Source organism: Bufo bufo, chromosome 7 (assembly GCF_905171765.1).
Source record: "Bufo bufo chromosome 7, aBufBuf1.1, whole genome shotgun sequence".
NCBI classification, from domain to species: Eukaryota; Metazoa; Chordata; class Amphibia; order Anura; family Bufonidae; genus Bufo; species Bufo bufo.
In genome coordinates, this window is record NC_053395.1 from 19,888,910 (window position 1) to 19,906,922 (window position 18,013).

The 18,013-nt window shown below is 42.5% G+C and overlaps 1 protein-coding gene across 1 annotated transcript; it reads right to left on the reverse strand.

Annotated features, from left to right (window-relative positions):
• Positions 1-1,723: 1,723 nt before the first annotated feature.
• LOC121008137 (neuroendocrine secretory protein 55-like) lies at positions 1,724-15,716 on the reverse strand. Its single transcript, XM_040440498.1, has 5 exons — positions 15,608-15,716; positions 8,311-8,375; positions 7,541-7,939; positions 5,022-5,062; positions 1,724-2,708 (listed from the first exon to the last, which is right to left on the reverse strand). The coding sequence occupies exons 2-5, from the start codon at positions 8,373-8,375 to the stop codon at positions 2,632-2,634; spliced, it is 582 nt and encodes a 193-aa protein (XP_040296432.1). The 5' UTR covers positions 15,608-15,716; the 3' UTR covers positions 1,724-2,631.
• Positions 15,717-18,013: the final 2,297 nt, after the last annotated feature.

Consider the following 18,013-nt stretch of genomic DNA (forward strand, 5'->3'; position numbering starts at 1 on the left):
TTGAGCTCCCACAATGCACTGCTCTCTGGTAACGAGAAACCAGTCGCTAGCTTTGGAAGTGACTGGAGAAGGAGCACAAAAATAGGAAGATAGACATTACTTAAAGGAGGAGGAAACCGCACAACCCCCTCACCTCGCTTGCTTCAGCGGTGCCCCCGGCAAGGCCAGTGATTGGCTGCAGAGGTCACATGTTAGCAGGATGTCACAGCTGCGTCGCTCAGTGTGAGGATAAGTACTTACCTATTCTTTATTTCAGGAGGACCCCTTTAACCACTAATGGCTGAGATTGCAATACCCATTATATGCGGCAGCCAGAGGGTGCTGGCGTTACGGAACCTCTCATAGAAATGAACGGGAGCCATAGTGTGAGGCTTTATTCACACGTCAGTGTTCGATCAGTGATTTTGAGCCAAAACCAGGTGCGGCTCTAAACACAGAACAGGAGCAGATCTTTCCCTTATACCTTATGTCTGTGGAGGCTAGTAAGTTTTGACTCGCAATCACTGACGGAAGTGACTGACCGAAACACTGACGTGTGAATGAGGCATAACACAGCAATATAAGCTACCTCGGGCCACCGCATTTGGCGGTTCTATCCCTTTAAGAAGCGTTTTCCTTGAAGAACACCCACACAAACAACTCAGTTCAGTTTTAAAATTTATTTGTGCCAAAACAATTATTTTCTATTCCACAGGATTACACATGGAGACCAAGGATACAATCTATAGGATTATAAACTATGGGGCTTCATTGTGGTAAGTGCTTCACAGGACATGCAGCCTGGTTTCCCATAGTAACCAATCAGAGTTTACCTTTCATTTTTCCAGGGCAGCTTGGAAAATCAAAGCTGAGCTCTCATTGGCTGAGATTATAAAAAGGCTGCATTTCCTGGGAGGCAGTTTCCACACGAGGCCCTGTATTTCTAGGTATTGTATGGTCCTGATAATTGACTGAAATAGAAAAATAGTAAATATTTCATAAAAAAAGCAAAAGAATCGAGTCATTTACCCGTACGTCCCAGAATTACAGATGAGGTGCAGGCTGCATGTGGGATGGGGAATTAATTACGTCTGTGCTAGGACATATATAGCTATATAGCAACTGATTTTATAGAAACCTGTAGCAATTACTTCTCATACCCACTAGATGGCGGTATTATAATATTGCATTCACACAAACGCTGGCCGTTGCAAGATACATCTCATACGCACTAGGTGGCGGCATTATAGTACTGCTTTCACAGAATAAACACGGTTCATTGTAAGATACATCTCATACGCACTAGGTGGCGGTATTATAGTACTGCTTTCACAGAATAAACACGGTTCATTGTAAGATACAGCTCATACGCACTAGGTGGCGGTATTATAGTACTGCTTTCACAGAATAAACACGGTTCATTGTAAGATACAGCTCATACGCACTAGGTGGCGGTATTATAGTACTGCTTTCACAGAATAAACACGGTTCATTGTAAGATACAGCTCATACGCACTAGGTGGCGGTATTATAGTACTGCTTTCACAGAATAAACACGGTTCATTGTAAGATACAGCTCATACGCACTAGGTGGCGGTATTATAGTACTGCTTTCACAGAATAAACACGGTTCATTGTAAGATACAGCTCATGGCCATTGCAGTATGCTACCGTTTTTAACCCTTTTGAGGATGTTTCATTTTTGCGTTTTCATTTTTCTGTCTTCCCAGAACCATAACTTTTTTGTTTTTCCATTCAGATAGCTTGTTTTTTTACAGGATAACTTGTACTTTCTAATGGCACCCTTTAATATGGCATACAATGTAATGGGGAGCGGGGAAAAAAAATCCAAATGGGTTAGAATTGGGGAAAAAAAAAGTTTTACCGCGTTCCCTAGGTGGTAAAACTGACCTGTGCCCTTCATTCTTGGGGTCTGTACAATTACCACCATAGCACATTTATATTGTTTTTCTCATGTTTTAATACTTTGAGAAAAAAATAATTTAAACTTTGAAAAACCTTTATTTTTTTTTTATCGCCATATTCTGACCCCCATAACTTAGGTCTACGGAGCTGTGTGGGGCCTCATTTTTTGGTGGGGCCGTCTATAGTTTTTACTAATACCATTTTGGAGTGTGTATGACTTTTTGATCAAATTTTACTAAACTTTTTTTGGGGTAAGAGAAGTGATGAAAAAAATGGCAAATTACACTTAGTACGTACTAGGTGGCGGTATTATCTTGTTGCTTTCACGCATACTCTGGCCATTGCAAAATGCTACCACTTTAAAGAGTGAGTAACGGTGTAACATGTATAATGGCAGAGGCAAGCAATTTATGAATCTGAGTATTTAAAAAACCGGTGTCGCCTAATCCTGTCTACGGGAAATCTGTTATAAATACTGTTCTATTTCCTGGTGGGCTTTCCGATTCCGCTCACAATATGGCTGCCATCACTAAAGGTGGGCATCCAGGGAAAGTTGCCTCATGGACTCCAGCTATCAATGAGACATTTATCCCCGTTGGATAGCTGCGCAGAAATTGTTTTTCTACATTTATAAAAGCCCTGGATTTCTCTAAATCTTCAAAGGTCCGCCATAATAATCATGGAGGGGTTAACTTTAATTGAGATCCCTTCTAGCGTAATAGGCCTTCAGATGATCCCGTACTGGGCCAGCTCGTGCAGCTCCAAGTGACTGAATGCCTCCCAGGGGCAAATCACTGTAATATCTGAAAGAGAAAGAGACCATTAGCCTATAGCCATTACACTTTGTGGGCACTAGGTGGCAGTATTATCTCACTACATGTATGCTATAGATGCCTGGGTTGTGTACACTAGCTCTTGCCTTCTTAATGCATGGGTAGATCTTTTATGGGGCCTAGGAGAAATCCCTAACTCCTGGCTGCACTGGAAGGAGAGGAAGGAGGTTGGTGGGGGGACACAAATTATGTTTGTCACATTTTTAGGGATCTGACTTAGTGAATGTAAGGTTCCAGCACCATTATGGTGAGCAGGTATCAGTCCACTCTCCCTCTTTGATGGTTTCCAGAAATAATTTAGGTAAATTAGTGGTGCAGGGAACACAATCTATGTCTCCGCTGCACTTAGTATTACTGACAGTCATATGGAAAGTCTGCTTCTATGTCGACTACTTTATCCCCAATCTGGGGCGTAGTTATAGCTGTTGCAACCACAGCTGGTCCCAGAGGCCCCTCTGCCACATAAAACACCAATATTATAAATCGGGACCCAGGAGCATAAAAGCGAATGAGCGAATTTTTTGAAATTCGATTTGTCTCCAAAAATTCAATTTTAAAAAGTCAATGGGTTCTACCCAAATTAAAAATGCTGCAGCTCCCTTGAAAATTGGCAATATAACACTCTATGGTCTCTTATTCTCTCAAAAACCAGAGAAAAGTATGACAGAGAGAGAAAGATGTAATACTTATCTGAGCAGATGTGCAAGCCAGTTCTCCTTCCAAAAGAGCGTCTCAAGAGAAAATTGCCCTGATTAGCTTAGTGGCCTTGGGGGTGCTCTGGCTCATTACAGAGACCACCTAATATGCACGAAGAGTATTGTAGTCCAGCCTGGGAAATGTACATGCAAATCTGCTGCCATCCAAAGGAAAGCTAATTTGAATATCTTTTCCAAAGGTATGCAAATTAGCTTTCCTTCCAAAAAGAAAAGAACACTAAGCCTATATGATGTCAGCAGATATGCTAATTTAAATATATGTTCACCAGAAATGCCGCGTTGGCTAAACTGCAATACTCTTCAGGCATACTAGTTGGTCTCCCTAATGAGAGAGAGCACCCCTCAAAGCCACTCTGCTAACTAGGGTAGTTTTTTCTTGAGACACTCAGTACTCTTATCCCTTAGAAAGAAGAAATAGCTTGCATTTCTTACTCGGAGAAGTCATGAGGAAGGGCTGGAATTGTCTCTGGTAGCCCGAAACGCGTAGACAAGACTGCTATTTTTGTAAACTGATGGATGAGTTTTTACTGCAAGCTAAATAAATTTATATTCCTTTAACCAAGTGGAGCTGGATTTCTTCCAACCTCTTTTTGCATCTTACTCAGAGAAGTATTATGCATCTCTCTCTTGCAAAACGAATCAAAATAAATTTGGGATGAGTTCCGAATTGGTAGAATCGATTCGTATATCTCTGCATGGGATATAATATGGCCTTTTTTTTAAAGAGCATCTGTCAGCAGGATGAACCCTATAAAACTAGGCCTACATGCTTTTTAGCATGATACCTGTCTTGTGAAAATTGGTTGCTGCATTCCCAGGAAAAAAAAACTGCTATTCTTTATGCAAATAAGTGTTTCATTGCAGCTCATCTTCCTGGTGTTGGCCACACCCCTGGGTGCACAGAAGCTCTTATTTCTATGAAAAATAAAAGTATTTTTCCCAGGAACTCTTCAACCGATTTTCACAAGACTATTTTCATTGTAATCAACAGGATAACCCTACTTGGCGGCATGCCTGGATTAATAGGGTTGATCCTGCTGACAGGTGCTCCTAAAAGGGTTGACACACATTTAGTTTTATTAGTTCAGTAAATGAGGATTATTTTCTCCATGGCATCATGTCCAGTTGTCACTAATCCTCACTTTCCCATCAGGGGTGTGATAGAGGGGGGAGGGGGGAATTTAAGGAGATTATTGATGATGCAAAATCCTCTTAAGCGTTGTGCGTTTTGTCAGCTTGGAGTAAAATAATTATCACAATGGGGACCCTGCATCTCTGCATGGTAATAGTTTTATGTAAGGTTTCTTGCTTTTTATAGTAAATGCTACAAAAAAGGCCAAAAACTAAAAGACAAAAACATTCCCTGTCTAAAAGTTACTGCCTCCCAACTTTCCTATGGTTTAAAGAAGCAACTCTGTCTGGTTCTAGAACCAAGCAAAGCAGCCATTCAGAAATCTAGGACTGTGATCCCTACAGAGCTCAGCAGATTTATAATATACTGAATCTACAGCAGAAGAAGATACACAGAATATGCCTGATATATATAAAGAGAAAAAACGGCTATTACCTGTACCAAGTCCATCCATGCCGGGAATATCATCTCCAAAACTGAGGTCAAAGTAAAGAAAAATGAGTTAATGAAAAGTAACCTAAGAATAAAAAACAAATACATTAAAATATTCTTATACTTAGGAGGCAGTATTATAGTAGTTATATTCTTGTACATAGGAGCAGTATTATAGTAGTTATATTCTTGTACATAGGAGCAGTATTATAGTAGTTCTATTCTTGTACATAGGAGCAGTATTATAGTAGTTATATTCTTGTACACAGGATCAGTATTATAGTAGTAATATTCTTGTACATAGGAGCAGTATTATAGTAGTTATATTCTTGTACATAGGAGCAGTATTATAGTAGTTATATTCTTGTACATAGGAGGCAGTATTATAGTAGTTATATTCTTGTACATAGGAGGCAGTATTATAGTAGTTATATTCTTGTACACAGGATCAGTATTATAGTAGTTATATTCTTATACTTAGGAGGCAGTATTATAGTAGTTATATTCTTGTACATAGGAGGCAATATTATAGTAGTTATATTCTTGTACATAGGAGGCAGTATTATAGTAGTTATATTCTTGTACATAGGAGCAGTATTATAGTAGTTATATTCTTGTACATAGGAGCAGTATTATAGTAGTTATATTCTTGTACACAGGATCAGTATTATAGTAGTTATATTCTTGTACATAGGAGGCAGTATTATAGTAGTTATATTATTGTACATAGGAGGCAGTATTATAGTAGTTATATTCTTGTACACAGGATCAGTATTATAGTAGTTATATTCTTGTACATAGGAGCAGTATTATAGTAGTTATATTCTTGTACATAGGAGGCAATATTATAGTAGTTATATTCTTGTACATAGGAGGCAGTATTATAGTAGTTATATTCTTGTACATAGGAGCAGTATTATAGTAGTTATATTCTTGTACATAGGAGCAGTATTATAGTAGTTATATTCTTGTACACAGGATCAGTATTATAGTAGTTATATTCTTGTACACAGGATCAGTATTATAGTAGTTATATTCTTGTACATAGGAGGCAGTATTATAGTAGTTATATTCTTGTACATAGGAGGCAGTATTATAGTAGTTATATTCTTGTATACAGGGAGCAGTATTATAGTAGTTATATTCTTGTACATAGGATCAGTATTATAGTAGTTATATTCTTGTACATAGGATCAGTATTATAGTAGTTATATTCTTGTACATAGGAGCAGTATTATAGTAGTTATATTCTTGTACATAGGAGGCAGTATTATAGTAGTTATATTCTTGTACATAGGAGCAGTATTATAGTAGTTATATTCTTGTACACAGGAGCAGTATTATAGTAGTTATATTCTTGTACACAGGATCAGTATTATAGTAGTTATATTCTTGTACATAAGAGTAGTATTATAGTAGTTATATTCTTGGACATAGGAGGCAGTATTATAGTAGTTATATTCTTGGACATAGGAGCAGTATTATAGTAGTTATATTCTTGTACATAGGAGGCAGTATTATAGTAGTTATATTCTTGGACATAGGAGGCAGTATTATAGTAGTTATATTCTTGGACATAGGAGCAGTATTATAGTAGTTATATTCTTGTACATAGGAGCAGTATTATAGTAGTTATATTCTTGCACATAGGAGCAGTATTATAGTAGTTATATTCCTGTACATAGGAGGCAGTATTATAGTAGTTATATTCTTGTACATAGGAGGCAATATTATAGTAGTTATATTCTTGTACATAGGAGCAGTATTATAGTAGTTATATTCTTGTACATAGAAGGCAGTATTATAGTAGTTATATTCTTGTACATAGGAGCAGTATTATAGTAGTTATATTCTTGTACACAGGATCAGTATTATAGTAGTTCTATTCTTGTACATAGGAGGCAGTATTATAGTAGTTATATTCTTGTACATAGGAGGCAGTATTATAGTAGTTATATTCTTGTACATAGGAGGCAGTATTATAGTAGTTATATTCTTGGACATAGGAGCAGTATTATAGTAGTTATATTCTTGTACATAGGAGGCAGTATTATAGTAGTTATATTCTTGTACATAGGAGCAGTATTATGGTAGTTATATTCTTGTACATAGGAGGCAGTATTATAGTAGTTCTATTCTTGGACATAGGAGCAGTATTATAGTAGTTATATTCTTGTACATAGGAGGCAGTATTATAGTAGTTATATTCTTGTACATAGGAGCAGTATTATAGTAGTTATATTCTTGTACATAGGAGCAGTATTATAGTAGTTATATTCTTGTACATAGGAGGCAGTATTATAGTAGTTATATTCTTGGACATAGGAGCAGTATTATGGTAGTTATATTCTTGTACATAGGAGGCAGTATAGCAGTTATATTCTTGGACATAGAAGGCAGTATGATACCTGTCTATAATAAATAGTGAAGTGGTTAGAGCTGAAGTCATAAACAATCAGCTCAGTTTGCCATTACCATCGCTGAATAAGGTTGATCAGTGACCAGTACTCCCATGTTCTTACCCTAGAATCCCCCTTTTTGGTGGTTTGCTCTTGAATTGCCTTGACGCCCTCTGTTTAAATTTTGGTGCTTTTCTGGGTGTTGGACCTGCTTTTGCTGGAGGCAGTGGGTTGTTTTCTGATGGAGCCAATGTTTTTGTCTCCTGTATTTCTTTTGGTGCAGCTTCTTCTGGCTTTTCAGGCTTGTTCTCTTCTTCATCTTCTTTTTCCTCCTCAGCATTTTCCTCTTCATTGTCCTCATTTGGTTCTTCTATAGTAGGCCCACCTTGAATGTTATTTTGGTCTACAGACTCTCTCCTTTTCTCCTGAGGCTCTTGGCCATTGGTATCTGTGATTGTTATGGAGACCTGGGCCTGTATTTCAGTCGGTTCTGTCGCATCTGATGGCGTGACTGTTTTAATCCTGTAAAGGGAAAAAAATCTCTATAAATACTATGGACCTTCAAAGCCCCACAGACTATGGTCGTGATGGAGAACATTGCCTATTTTTCCGGTGTGTTACCCCACAACTTAACTCCATATTTTTCTCATAGTTTGGTCTACATGACCTGAGCTACACTGCTAATGGCCTAGAGATGTCTCTACTCATGCCGGTAGAGTTGTCCTAGTGTCACTGCTTCCAATTAGGTTGCCATCTAGACCTAGACTAAAGGTTTTCTTATTGGCATAACAGACACATGACTTCGGATAGTCCATGGTCATCACTGGATTTGGGATAGCATATCCATATGTCCCCATACATTTACTAATGGCCAGTAATTGGTAGATACTTATCGATGTTTCCTTTTGAATGGCTCATGTTTCGTTAATTTCCCTCCTCCAGAGTCATCCGGCTCCATCTACAACGGGAAAAACATGACAGCTTCAGTCATAGCAATATCGATCAATGTTCATATGAACCTCGGTTACAGCATGGGTACACGGGCAATTACTCCAGGGCGCCAACCATTTAAGAAACTTCCCATGTCAACCATCTGCAAACACTCGCCAGTTCTTTCAGATTTTGTGGCACGGGCTATAAATTATTACTGAAGCACTGCATGTTATATGATCACTGTATGGCCCTACTATGTAGGCTCGGTAAGGCGAGATACTGTTTTTGTTTGCCACGTGGTGGCATGAAATAGGCACTGCATGGTTGTATTATGTGTTGTTTAGACACAGTATGGCGCTAACCTGTTGGCAATATTTTTGAAGTACTTTACTCTTAGGCTACTTTCACACTTGGATTTGGTGCGGATCCGTCATGGATCTGCACAGACAGATCCGTTCAGATAATACAACCATCTGCATCCGTTCAGAACGGATCCGTTTTGTATTATCTTTAACATAGCCAAGACGGATCCGTTTTCTATTGTGCCAGATTGTGTCCTAGAAAATGGATCCATCCCCATTGACTTACATTGTGTGTCAGAACGGATCAGTTTGGCTTAGTTTTGGTGTCCGCCTCCAAAGCGGAATGGAGACGATACGGAAGGCAAACTGAGGCATTCTGAGTGGATCCTTTTCCATTCAGAATGCATTAGGGCAAAACTGATCCGTTTTGGACCGCTTGTGAGAGCCCATGAACTGATCTCACAAACGGAAAGCCAAAACGCCAGTGTGAAAGTAGCCTTAGAAGAGAGCTTTTCATCTTATGTCCAGTGCAGTGGCCAAGTTTGAGGTGGCCCCCATTGCTACGCTGGGTTCCCCAAGACTTAGTCAAGGTGTCAACCCATGTTGCTGCTCTCCACAGGATATGGTAAGGTGTGGTGCATCCCAATGGGAAATATGTCCAGGGAGACAGGGTTTGCAATAAACCACTGTGCTTCTTTACTGGAGCAACTTAAGTGCAAAACAATACAGGCAGTGCACTGAGCTGGCTTCTCCAGTCTCCTCCCTGGCAGAAGAAGCCTGTTCCTCTCTTGGTTGGTACGCTGGCCAAAGGCTGGTGGCCCAGGATGTATGGCAGAGTATCCCTTTCTCAGCGTCTTCTTTTGGTCACTCATGCAGTCTGACAGAATCTCTCCTACTAAATGTTGGTCCCTGTCCGCAGATCTCTAGGGGCTCGAACTGCTCTCCTTATATACAGTTTCTAGTTAATCCAGGACCTTCTAGTGGGAGGAGGAAGCTGGAGAAGCACAGCCTAACAAACACAATGTTGCAGTTCAAGGCTGCCATGAACAGCTAAACCAGATGGTCACAAGTTCACGGTGTCTGGCTTTTCCAGGCATTGTCCCTTATGACAGCAGTGGTCAATTACCAGCTTTTCAGTGAACAGGATGGACATTTTCAAAGTCTCTTAGTGTGAACTGGCTGTGCATTAACCGGTGCAATGAGCAGGATGGATCATACAAAATGCAATTCAACAGTATGAAACTGTATAAGTGAAAACAATGGCATAAGTCACGTTCTCAAAGTGCACCAAAGTAGTGTGTTGATGGCTTTGCATAGCAGCCGTAGGGGCAAATGTCCTCAAATGTCCAGACTCCCAAGCACCCTTTCTCCAGGGCAGTAAACTAAAGGCCTCCACAGACCTTAATCTGAGCAACATGGGGGGATAAAGAGGAACATAGTGTAACTCTGTTAGATGCAATTCATCACGGTGTCGTCCTTCTTTCGTCCTGCATGCTCTGTGATCCTCTCCTCGACAGCCGGGATGTGGGCGGCTTTAGAGAAGGATTCAGTGTATGCAAACATGTAATCAGATTATGCTCCCGCCACTTCTGTAAATGCTCAGTTGCACTTTTCTGGAATAATCCACTTTCATCACATCTGCACAAGGACATTGTATAAGCAGTATACGGGGAGCCATGTGTAAGCTAGCTCCGTAAGACCTGGAGACCACCTCCAGAAGGGCATCCGCGAGGTCAGCAGGAGACCTCCCCGACAAAGCAATTAGATCTAATATTCCATAAACAGGGGCAGATACCTTTCCACATCACAGTATATGTTATATGTATGGGTACTCATCCCAGCCCAAAGCCAATAGAAAGTCTGCGTCCAGCCGTATAAAATACGGGTTGATCTAAATCAGGGATGCTCAACCTGCGGCCCTCCAGCTGTTGTAAAACTACAACTCCCACAATGCCCTGCTGTAGGCTGATAGCTGTAGGCTGTTCGGGCATGCTGGGAGTTGTAGTTTTGCAACAGCTGGAGGGCCACAGGTTGAGCAAGCCTGATCTAGATTGAATGGGATCACCAATCCCTATTTGTGAATATCTCTCCTTGTGGAACCCATGGAGTGATGATTTCCTTGCTATTGGTCATACCCCTTTAAAGGGTTTCTATCACTTCGTTTCACCTATTTAGCTTTCAGACACTAGCGATCCGCTAGTGTCTGCTTTATCTAACCATCCTAATATAAGAGCTTATTGTCCTGCCGTTTAGCTAAAAAAATAACTTATATAGATATGCAAATGAGCCTCTAGGTGCTATGGGGGCGTGATTAGCACCTAGAGGCTCCGTCTACCTTAACAAACTGCCGCCGCCCAGCGCGTCCCTCCAGCCCGCCCATCTCCTCCGGAATGCGATGCTCCTCGTATTCGGCGCATGCGCAGTGAATGTCTGATCGCTTCCCTGCTCAGACATCTCCACTGCGCCTGCGCCGATGACGTCATAGTGCTCCGAGGAACAGGCGCAGTGGAGATGTCGGAGCAGGGAAGCGATCAGACATTCACTGCGCATGCGCCGAATACGAGGAGCATCGCATTCCGGAGGAGATGGGCGGGCTGGAGGGACGCGCTGGGCGGCGGCAGTTTGTTAAGGTAGACGGAGCCTCTAGGTGCTAATCACGCCCTCATAGCACCTAGAGGCTAATTTGCATATCTATATAAGTTATTTTTTTAGCTAAACGGCTGCCCAATAAACAGTTATATTAGGATGGTTAGATAGAGCAGACACTAGCGGATCGCTAGTGTCTGAAAGCTAAATAGGTGAAACGAAGTGATAGAAACCCTTTAAATAAAATGGTGTCCCCAGCGTGACTAACTTTCAGCCATATAGATTATGTAGATGATAAGCCCTGACACACGTATGAGGGAGCGGCTAAAGAGTATTAACAGGATGATCCCTGATGAACTGCATAGATGGGCAAGAAAAAATATCCTAAACGAGCTGCACCCCTCCATGAAACTTAGTTGTTTGCATTCAAGTGGGTCCACCAGAGGGGAGCCTCGCTCATAGAATAGGGTGCTGAGTTGGGACCCCCCGTACGCCCCAATAGGTCATTTGGAAAGAAGTTCTGTGAAGTGAGATAAGAGTCTAGTCATCTTCAGCCATCCTATAGGTTTATCTGGGCACCAGATGATTATAGAGACATCGACATCCATATTGATAGGTGGAGTTCTTTTCCCTGTTCTGTTGCCACAGTAATTTGGGCATTTCTATCGTCCTCGCCTTATATTCATAAACCAGGAAACTGAGGATGAAGATGACCACAGGTGCCTCCCAGATAGCAGATAGCTCTAATAGACAGGATTGTAGGACATATTTTTAGTTTGGTTGGACCACCAAGATTTTTGGACCATTGGGTGCCTGACTAAGTGGCGGTGTCTATTTAATGGCACCGAATGGCATTGACATTGCATTTTTGCAGCACTGGGTTGGTGATCGAGGCCCCTAACACTGCGACTTGTCAATCCCGGGGGGGGAGGGGGGTGGGGGGGTGGTGGTGAAACTACAACTACTCTTACATTGCTTCCCATAGAGGAGTGCTTTCCAGCTATTGTGAAACTATAACTCCCAGCATGCTGGCAGTTGTGGTTTGGAAATAACTGAAAAATCCACAAGTTAGAGATCAGCACCTTAGAGGAAATCCAGGGATTAAGGGTCCATTCACATATCTGTGTGTGTTTTGCGCAAAACACGGACAGCGGCAATGTGGGTTCCACATTTTGCGGACCGCACATTGCCGGCACTAATAGAATATGCCTATTCTTGTCCGCAATTGCGGACAAGAATAGGACATGTTCTATTTTTTTCGGGAACAGAATTGCGGACCCGGAAGTGCGGGTCCGCAATTCCGTATCCGGGCAGCACATCGTGCTGCCCCATAGAAATGAATGGGTCCGCAATTCCGTTCCGCAAAATGCGGAACAAAATTGCGGACGTGTGAATGGAGCCTAAGAGTCTAGTTTTCTGTATAATTGGTTTTAGAAAGGAAAATCCCATAGTTGTTCTTAAATCCAAGCAGTATACAGCAGCTCAACCCCTGTCTGCTAAATTCACACGTATGAAGAACAGGAAAAAAGTTTTTTAAAACATTTAAATAAATAAAAATGAAAAAAGCTACAGCATTAACATAAAGTAAGAAATAATACAGAATCTGCATGTCTGTATCCAATGTGAAGTGATGGATAATTTTCAATAAGAATAAGTTCACATTTTGCAGAAATATTCAATCTTTTTGCGGAACCGACATATGGATGCAGAAAGTACACGGATGATGAGTGGCGTACTAAGGGCATGGGGGGGGTCCACCCCGAGTGACTGCTCTCAGGGGGGTGCAAGAAGCAATGAGCGCTGGGAGCTGGGGTCCTGTCACTCACCGCTCGGCTCCCCGCGCTCCTCCTTCAGGCCGGCGGCACACAGAATGGTAAAGCAGGAAGACTTCTCCCTGCACCACCAGTCAGCCTGCAGGCACAGATCGCGTTGCCGGCCTGTGTAGGCGGAGCCTGCAGCCTAGAAATCAGCATAAGCTCCGCCCACACACAGTGCTGCAGAGCGATCTGTGCCTGCAGGGAAGAGAGGACTGTGAGCTTCAGGAACGGGACAAGGTGAGTAGTTAGTGTTTTGTTTTTTGTTTTTTTTATACAGAGGGGGCACAGAGGGCTTTATTACTATAGAGGGGGCACAGAGGGCAGTACTACTATGGAGGGGGGTACAGAGGGCATTACTAATGTGAAGGGGGCACAATGAGCATTTCTACTATGGAGGGGGCACAGAGCCAGAGGGCATTACTACAATGAAGGGACCACAGAGTGCATTATTGCTGTGAAGGGGGCACAATGGGGATTTCTACTATGGAGGGGGCATAGTGGGCATTATTACTATAAAGGGGGCACAATGGGGATCATAACTGTGAAGGGGGCACAAAGAGGGCATTACAACTGTGAAAGGGGCACAGAGGGCATAACTTCTGTGAGGGGGGCACAATGTGGGCATAACTTCTGAGAGAGGGCACAATGTGGGCATAACTACTGAAGGTTGTACAATGAGGACAATACTACTGTGAGGGGGTACCATTTTTTTAAAGTATTGGCGGGGTGTCAAAGATAGGACCCGCCCCGGGTGACAAACACTCTAGGCAGGCAACTGTCTGTGCGCATTCCACATTTGTATCTCCGTTCCACAAAAGAATAGAACATGTCCTATACTGTCCGCAAACTGTGTGGATGCAACACGGACGGTATACGTATTTTGCATATGCGCAATTTGCAGACTGCAAAATACATACGGTCATGTGCATAAAGCTTTATACCTTATCTGTGTGGAGGCTCCTGGTTTTGTCTCACAATCACTGACGGTAATCACTGATCAAGCACTGAATGTGTCATCGCTAATGAGAGTCCGGAGTAATGCTCGTTAGCGATGATCTGGCGGTATAATACTGCCGACGATTGCCCAGTGAACGAGCAAACCACATTCTGGTCTAAAAATCATCGTTTGCAGGCGGCAAATCATGCTGTGTAATCGCGATCTGCTGCCGGCAAACAACTAGTCAGTATGAGGATGAGCGTTGGCATTAACGATCGCTCCTTCCAATACTGTGGAAGAGATCGCTGCGTGTAATAGCAGTGGTCTCCTCCGCTAATGAGCAGGCGATTGCTGGGAAGGAATGATTCCCTCCCGACAATCGCCTGCTGTATCGCTGTATGTAATACAACCTGTAGTCTTTTGCATTTTGTTTTCCAATTGTTACAGAATTATTTATTTTTCTAATTGTAAAATTGTTTTGAATATTTTTTCTTTTTTTTTTTTGTCTACATTTTGTAAAATCCCATTGTTTTAGCGTGGCCTAAATTTATAAGCAATATACATACACCAAGCATAATATGAAAACGACCTTGCTAATATTGTGTACTATATGGCTATGCAGCCCGATACGCAACAAACTGTCTTGTGTGTTCTGACACCCTTCTATGATCGCCAGCAGTAATGTTGTCAGTAATTTGCTGTATGATAACTCTTTTGTGGGATCACACCAGCTGGGCTAGCCTTCAGTTTCCAGGAGCCTTGGGCACCCTGTGGCCAGTCCTCTGTCACCGCCAGTCCTGTGAGAAGGTCTGTTAGACGTTCTTCTCTACCTCTTGCATGACGTTCTTTGTTTTGGTTTCACTTTGTCATCTCCTTTCCTTCTCCCAGCTGTCACCTATTTACACTAATTGTCTCCCTTTATATTCCCTCCCATACTGCCTCACTTTGCGGTTTATACTTCTTCCTGGATGAGTTGTTCACTGCTGGATTCTCCTGATTCCTCAGATAAGTCTGTTTCCTTTATTTGTGTTTACTTGCTGGCTTGATTCTAGGTGACCCTGACTCCGTCCGTATTAAGTGCAGGGAGCCGGTGGTCGTGTCCCCTCACTATTATAGGGTTTTCAGGTGTCACACAGTATGAGGTATGCGGGCATGCAATCAACTACCATAAAGACCTTTGCATGGGCATAGCAGTCAGGGAGAGCTCTAAGGGTTTTATAGGGCTCACCCATATGCTCCTTAGTTTGGGATCAAGCCAGTCGGATGTTTATTTATAAGTTCCAGCTTTCTGCAACTCCATCCGTGACATCCTCTCTCGGACCACTTCTGGTAGATACTAATCACTACATCCTGGGAGCGCCCCACAAGACCAGCGGTTCTGGAGATGTTCTGACCCCGTTGTCTACACATCGCTATTGTCAAAGTCTCTCAGATCCTCACACTTACCCGCTTCCAACACATCAACTTAAAGAACTAATTGTTCAGTTGCTGCCTAATATATCTCCCCTTGATAGGTGCCATTGTTTTAGTGTTATGACTGATCGATATATCGTAGCGATCAATCACAATGGAAGCAAATTCACAAATGTAAGCGGTAAAATGAGACGAATCTTACCTCTCGGGATGAGACGATTTGCTTCTTAGATAATTTGTAAACACAAGAAGCACTAATTGAGCCGCATGCTGAGTGTTAGAGCGTATTAATAGCGACTTAGAGCAGCTCGCTGACATCATTAAGTACTGAGCCGTCAAACACACGTCTGAGGCTGCATCTCACATGCAGTGCAGATTAACTATTTAACACGGATACTATCAACTGGAATATGGCTGCCGCCTGTGTATGGGGCAGGATGATGTGCCACTGAAGTTTTAGAATGGGCACAATCACTGTAGGGCATGCACCAGGAACGCAGTAGGTGCATCCTTCTAGGTTATTATGTGTTATTTGTGCCCCAAACAAATTGTTGATGCAGCCAAATCTTAAGGAACAGCAATGGGGGCTTGCTCTACCCCTTATGTATTACGTATTACTATTGATATAATAAAGGCTAGGTTCTGTGGCTTCTATTACAGATACAACATGCCACAAAGTCATCTCGTTGTGTGATGCCTTCTTCTCCTTTTTTCACCCAAAGTTTAATCTTCTAGCTGTAGTTGTCACATACACATTCACATAGGGGTCTGGGGGGAGAGCACAGCCTGTAGTCTCCACACATCATGGCTTCCAGAATGCTGATCTGTAGAAAAACTGGGGGTAATTTTCAATTTAGTAAATTGATATAATAGTTGTTTATGTAGTTGAATAAGGTTTCACATAAAATAAATTATCACGAAATGTACTTTTTCATTATTACATGAGAAAAAGCACAATCTCCAAAGGATAGGTTATTTAATCCATATGGAACAGCGATGGGTGCATACTTTGCCCCTTTGATTACCGTGTTTCCCCAATAATAAGCCCTAGCGCTATTTTGCACGGTTTTTGGAGTAGGCTTAAAATATACGCCCTCCTCCAAAAATAAGCCCTAGATACAGCAGTATTTTTTTCTATATAAAGGGAAGGTGGGGGAAATGTGCGGGCTGCAGCAGCTAAGGAGCGCTCACTAATGGCTCCTGAGCTGCCATGAAACTGTGGGCGGGCGGGCAGCACAGGCTTCAGTAAATTAGCTAAGTTATGTCGCCAGCCCGCGCCCTTACATCGAGACACTAAGCAGCACCTGACGGGCGGACTAGCGGCTTCACTAAATGCTAAATTATGCCGGCAGCCCGCGCTTCCCTTCACTTTCACGTTGGGCGGGCTGGCGGCTTCTCTGTATGCCCTGTACTGCCGCCAGCCCGCACGTTCTTACTTACATGAAGGAGGCAGCAGGAGGTTCTCCTTCTCCTCTCTGCTGCCTAGAGGAGCTCCCTACATCTCTTCTGTGCCGTGTCTGCTCTCCCTGGTACCGTAGATTGCTGCTTAGGTCCCTTGGGTAAGGACAGCTCAGGGGCAATATACGGTACAAGAATGAAAAATGTGTAGCAAATATGACTATAACCCCCCTCATCCATAGGAATGCACCCATGTACTGCAGTATATGGGTGCATTCCTATGGATGAGGGGGGTTATAGTCATATTTAAAATAAACACTGTCCACTGTCTATATAAAACATGTTCATGGAGCAAAAATAAGCCCTACCCCAATTTTAAGCCCTAACCCTTCTTTCCGAGAAAAAAATAATATAAGACCCTGTCTTATTTTTCGGGGAAACACGGTAGTATTGTGTACGTTAATATATGTTAAGTATTCCAGACTTAACAATCCTGATGAATAATTATGATGCAAATACTTAAAGGGGTTATCCAAGACTGAACAATCCCCCCACAATGCCCGGACATGAGATGCTGACTGCGCCTGCGTAGGTCATCACTGCGGCCTGTTATTGGCTGCACCTCCTGTCGATGGGAGAGATGCAAAGAAGGCCGTGGAGCGATCGGGAAGGAAACCAGCGTTGAGGACCAGGTAAGTATGGTCATTATCATGGGTCCGGGAATTGTGGGTGGGGTTGTTCAGTCTTGGATAACCCCTTTAACATAGCAAAGAAAATAAAGGGAATTTTAAAGGGGTTGGCTCACCTGGGGCATATCACTAGGATACGCCATCGACATTGTTGTACTGGGAAACCCAGGGCCCATCAGTAAAATTTATTCTGGGGGCCCACTGTAAAGCTACATGCATATACTACCTCCCCACACAACCCAGTTTTTTTATATGGACATTGGCAATGTACTGTATAACATCTCAGCCAGCCTATTTGTATGTCAGTCTACGGTGCCATGTGCCACTTGAGTAGAGGACTAGGGTCCCACCTTGCACAGGGGCCCACCGGGGGATTCACCTGTTCCCCGGTGGGCCAGTCCAAGCCTGGCCATTGATGTCAGATAATTACAAATACCACCTTCTGGGACCTGCTTCTATCTAGAGAATGGACCTCCTGAAGTAAATGAGAGAACACTGCGCAGGCGCAGCATGCTCTCCTT

Excerpts from the sequence above, each read along its gene's own strand:
- LOC121008137 (XM_040440498.1), bottom strand. The coding sequence starts at position 8,375 with ATGGAGCCGGATGACTCTGGAGGAGGGAAATTAACGAAACATGAGCCA. Across the intron at positions 5,063-7,540 it reads CCAAAAAGGGGGATTCTAGG|TTTTGGAGATGATATTCCCG; the intron begins GTAAGAACATGG and ends CTTTGACCTCAG. Across the intron at positions 2,709-5,021 it reads CATGGATGGACTTGGTACAG|ATATTACAGTGATTTGCCCC; the intron begins GTAATAGCCGTT and ends TTTCTCTTTCAG.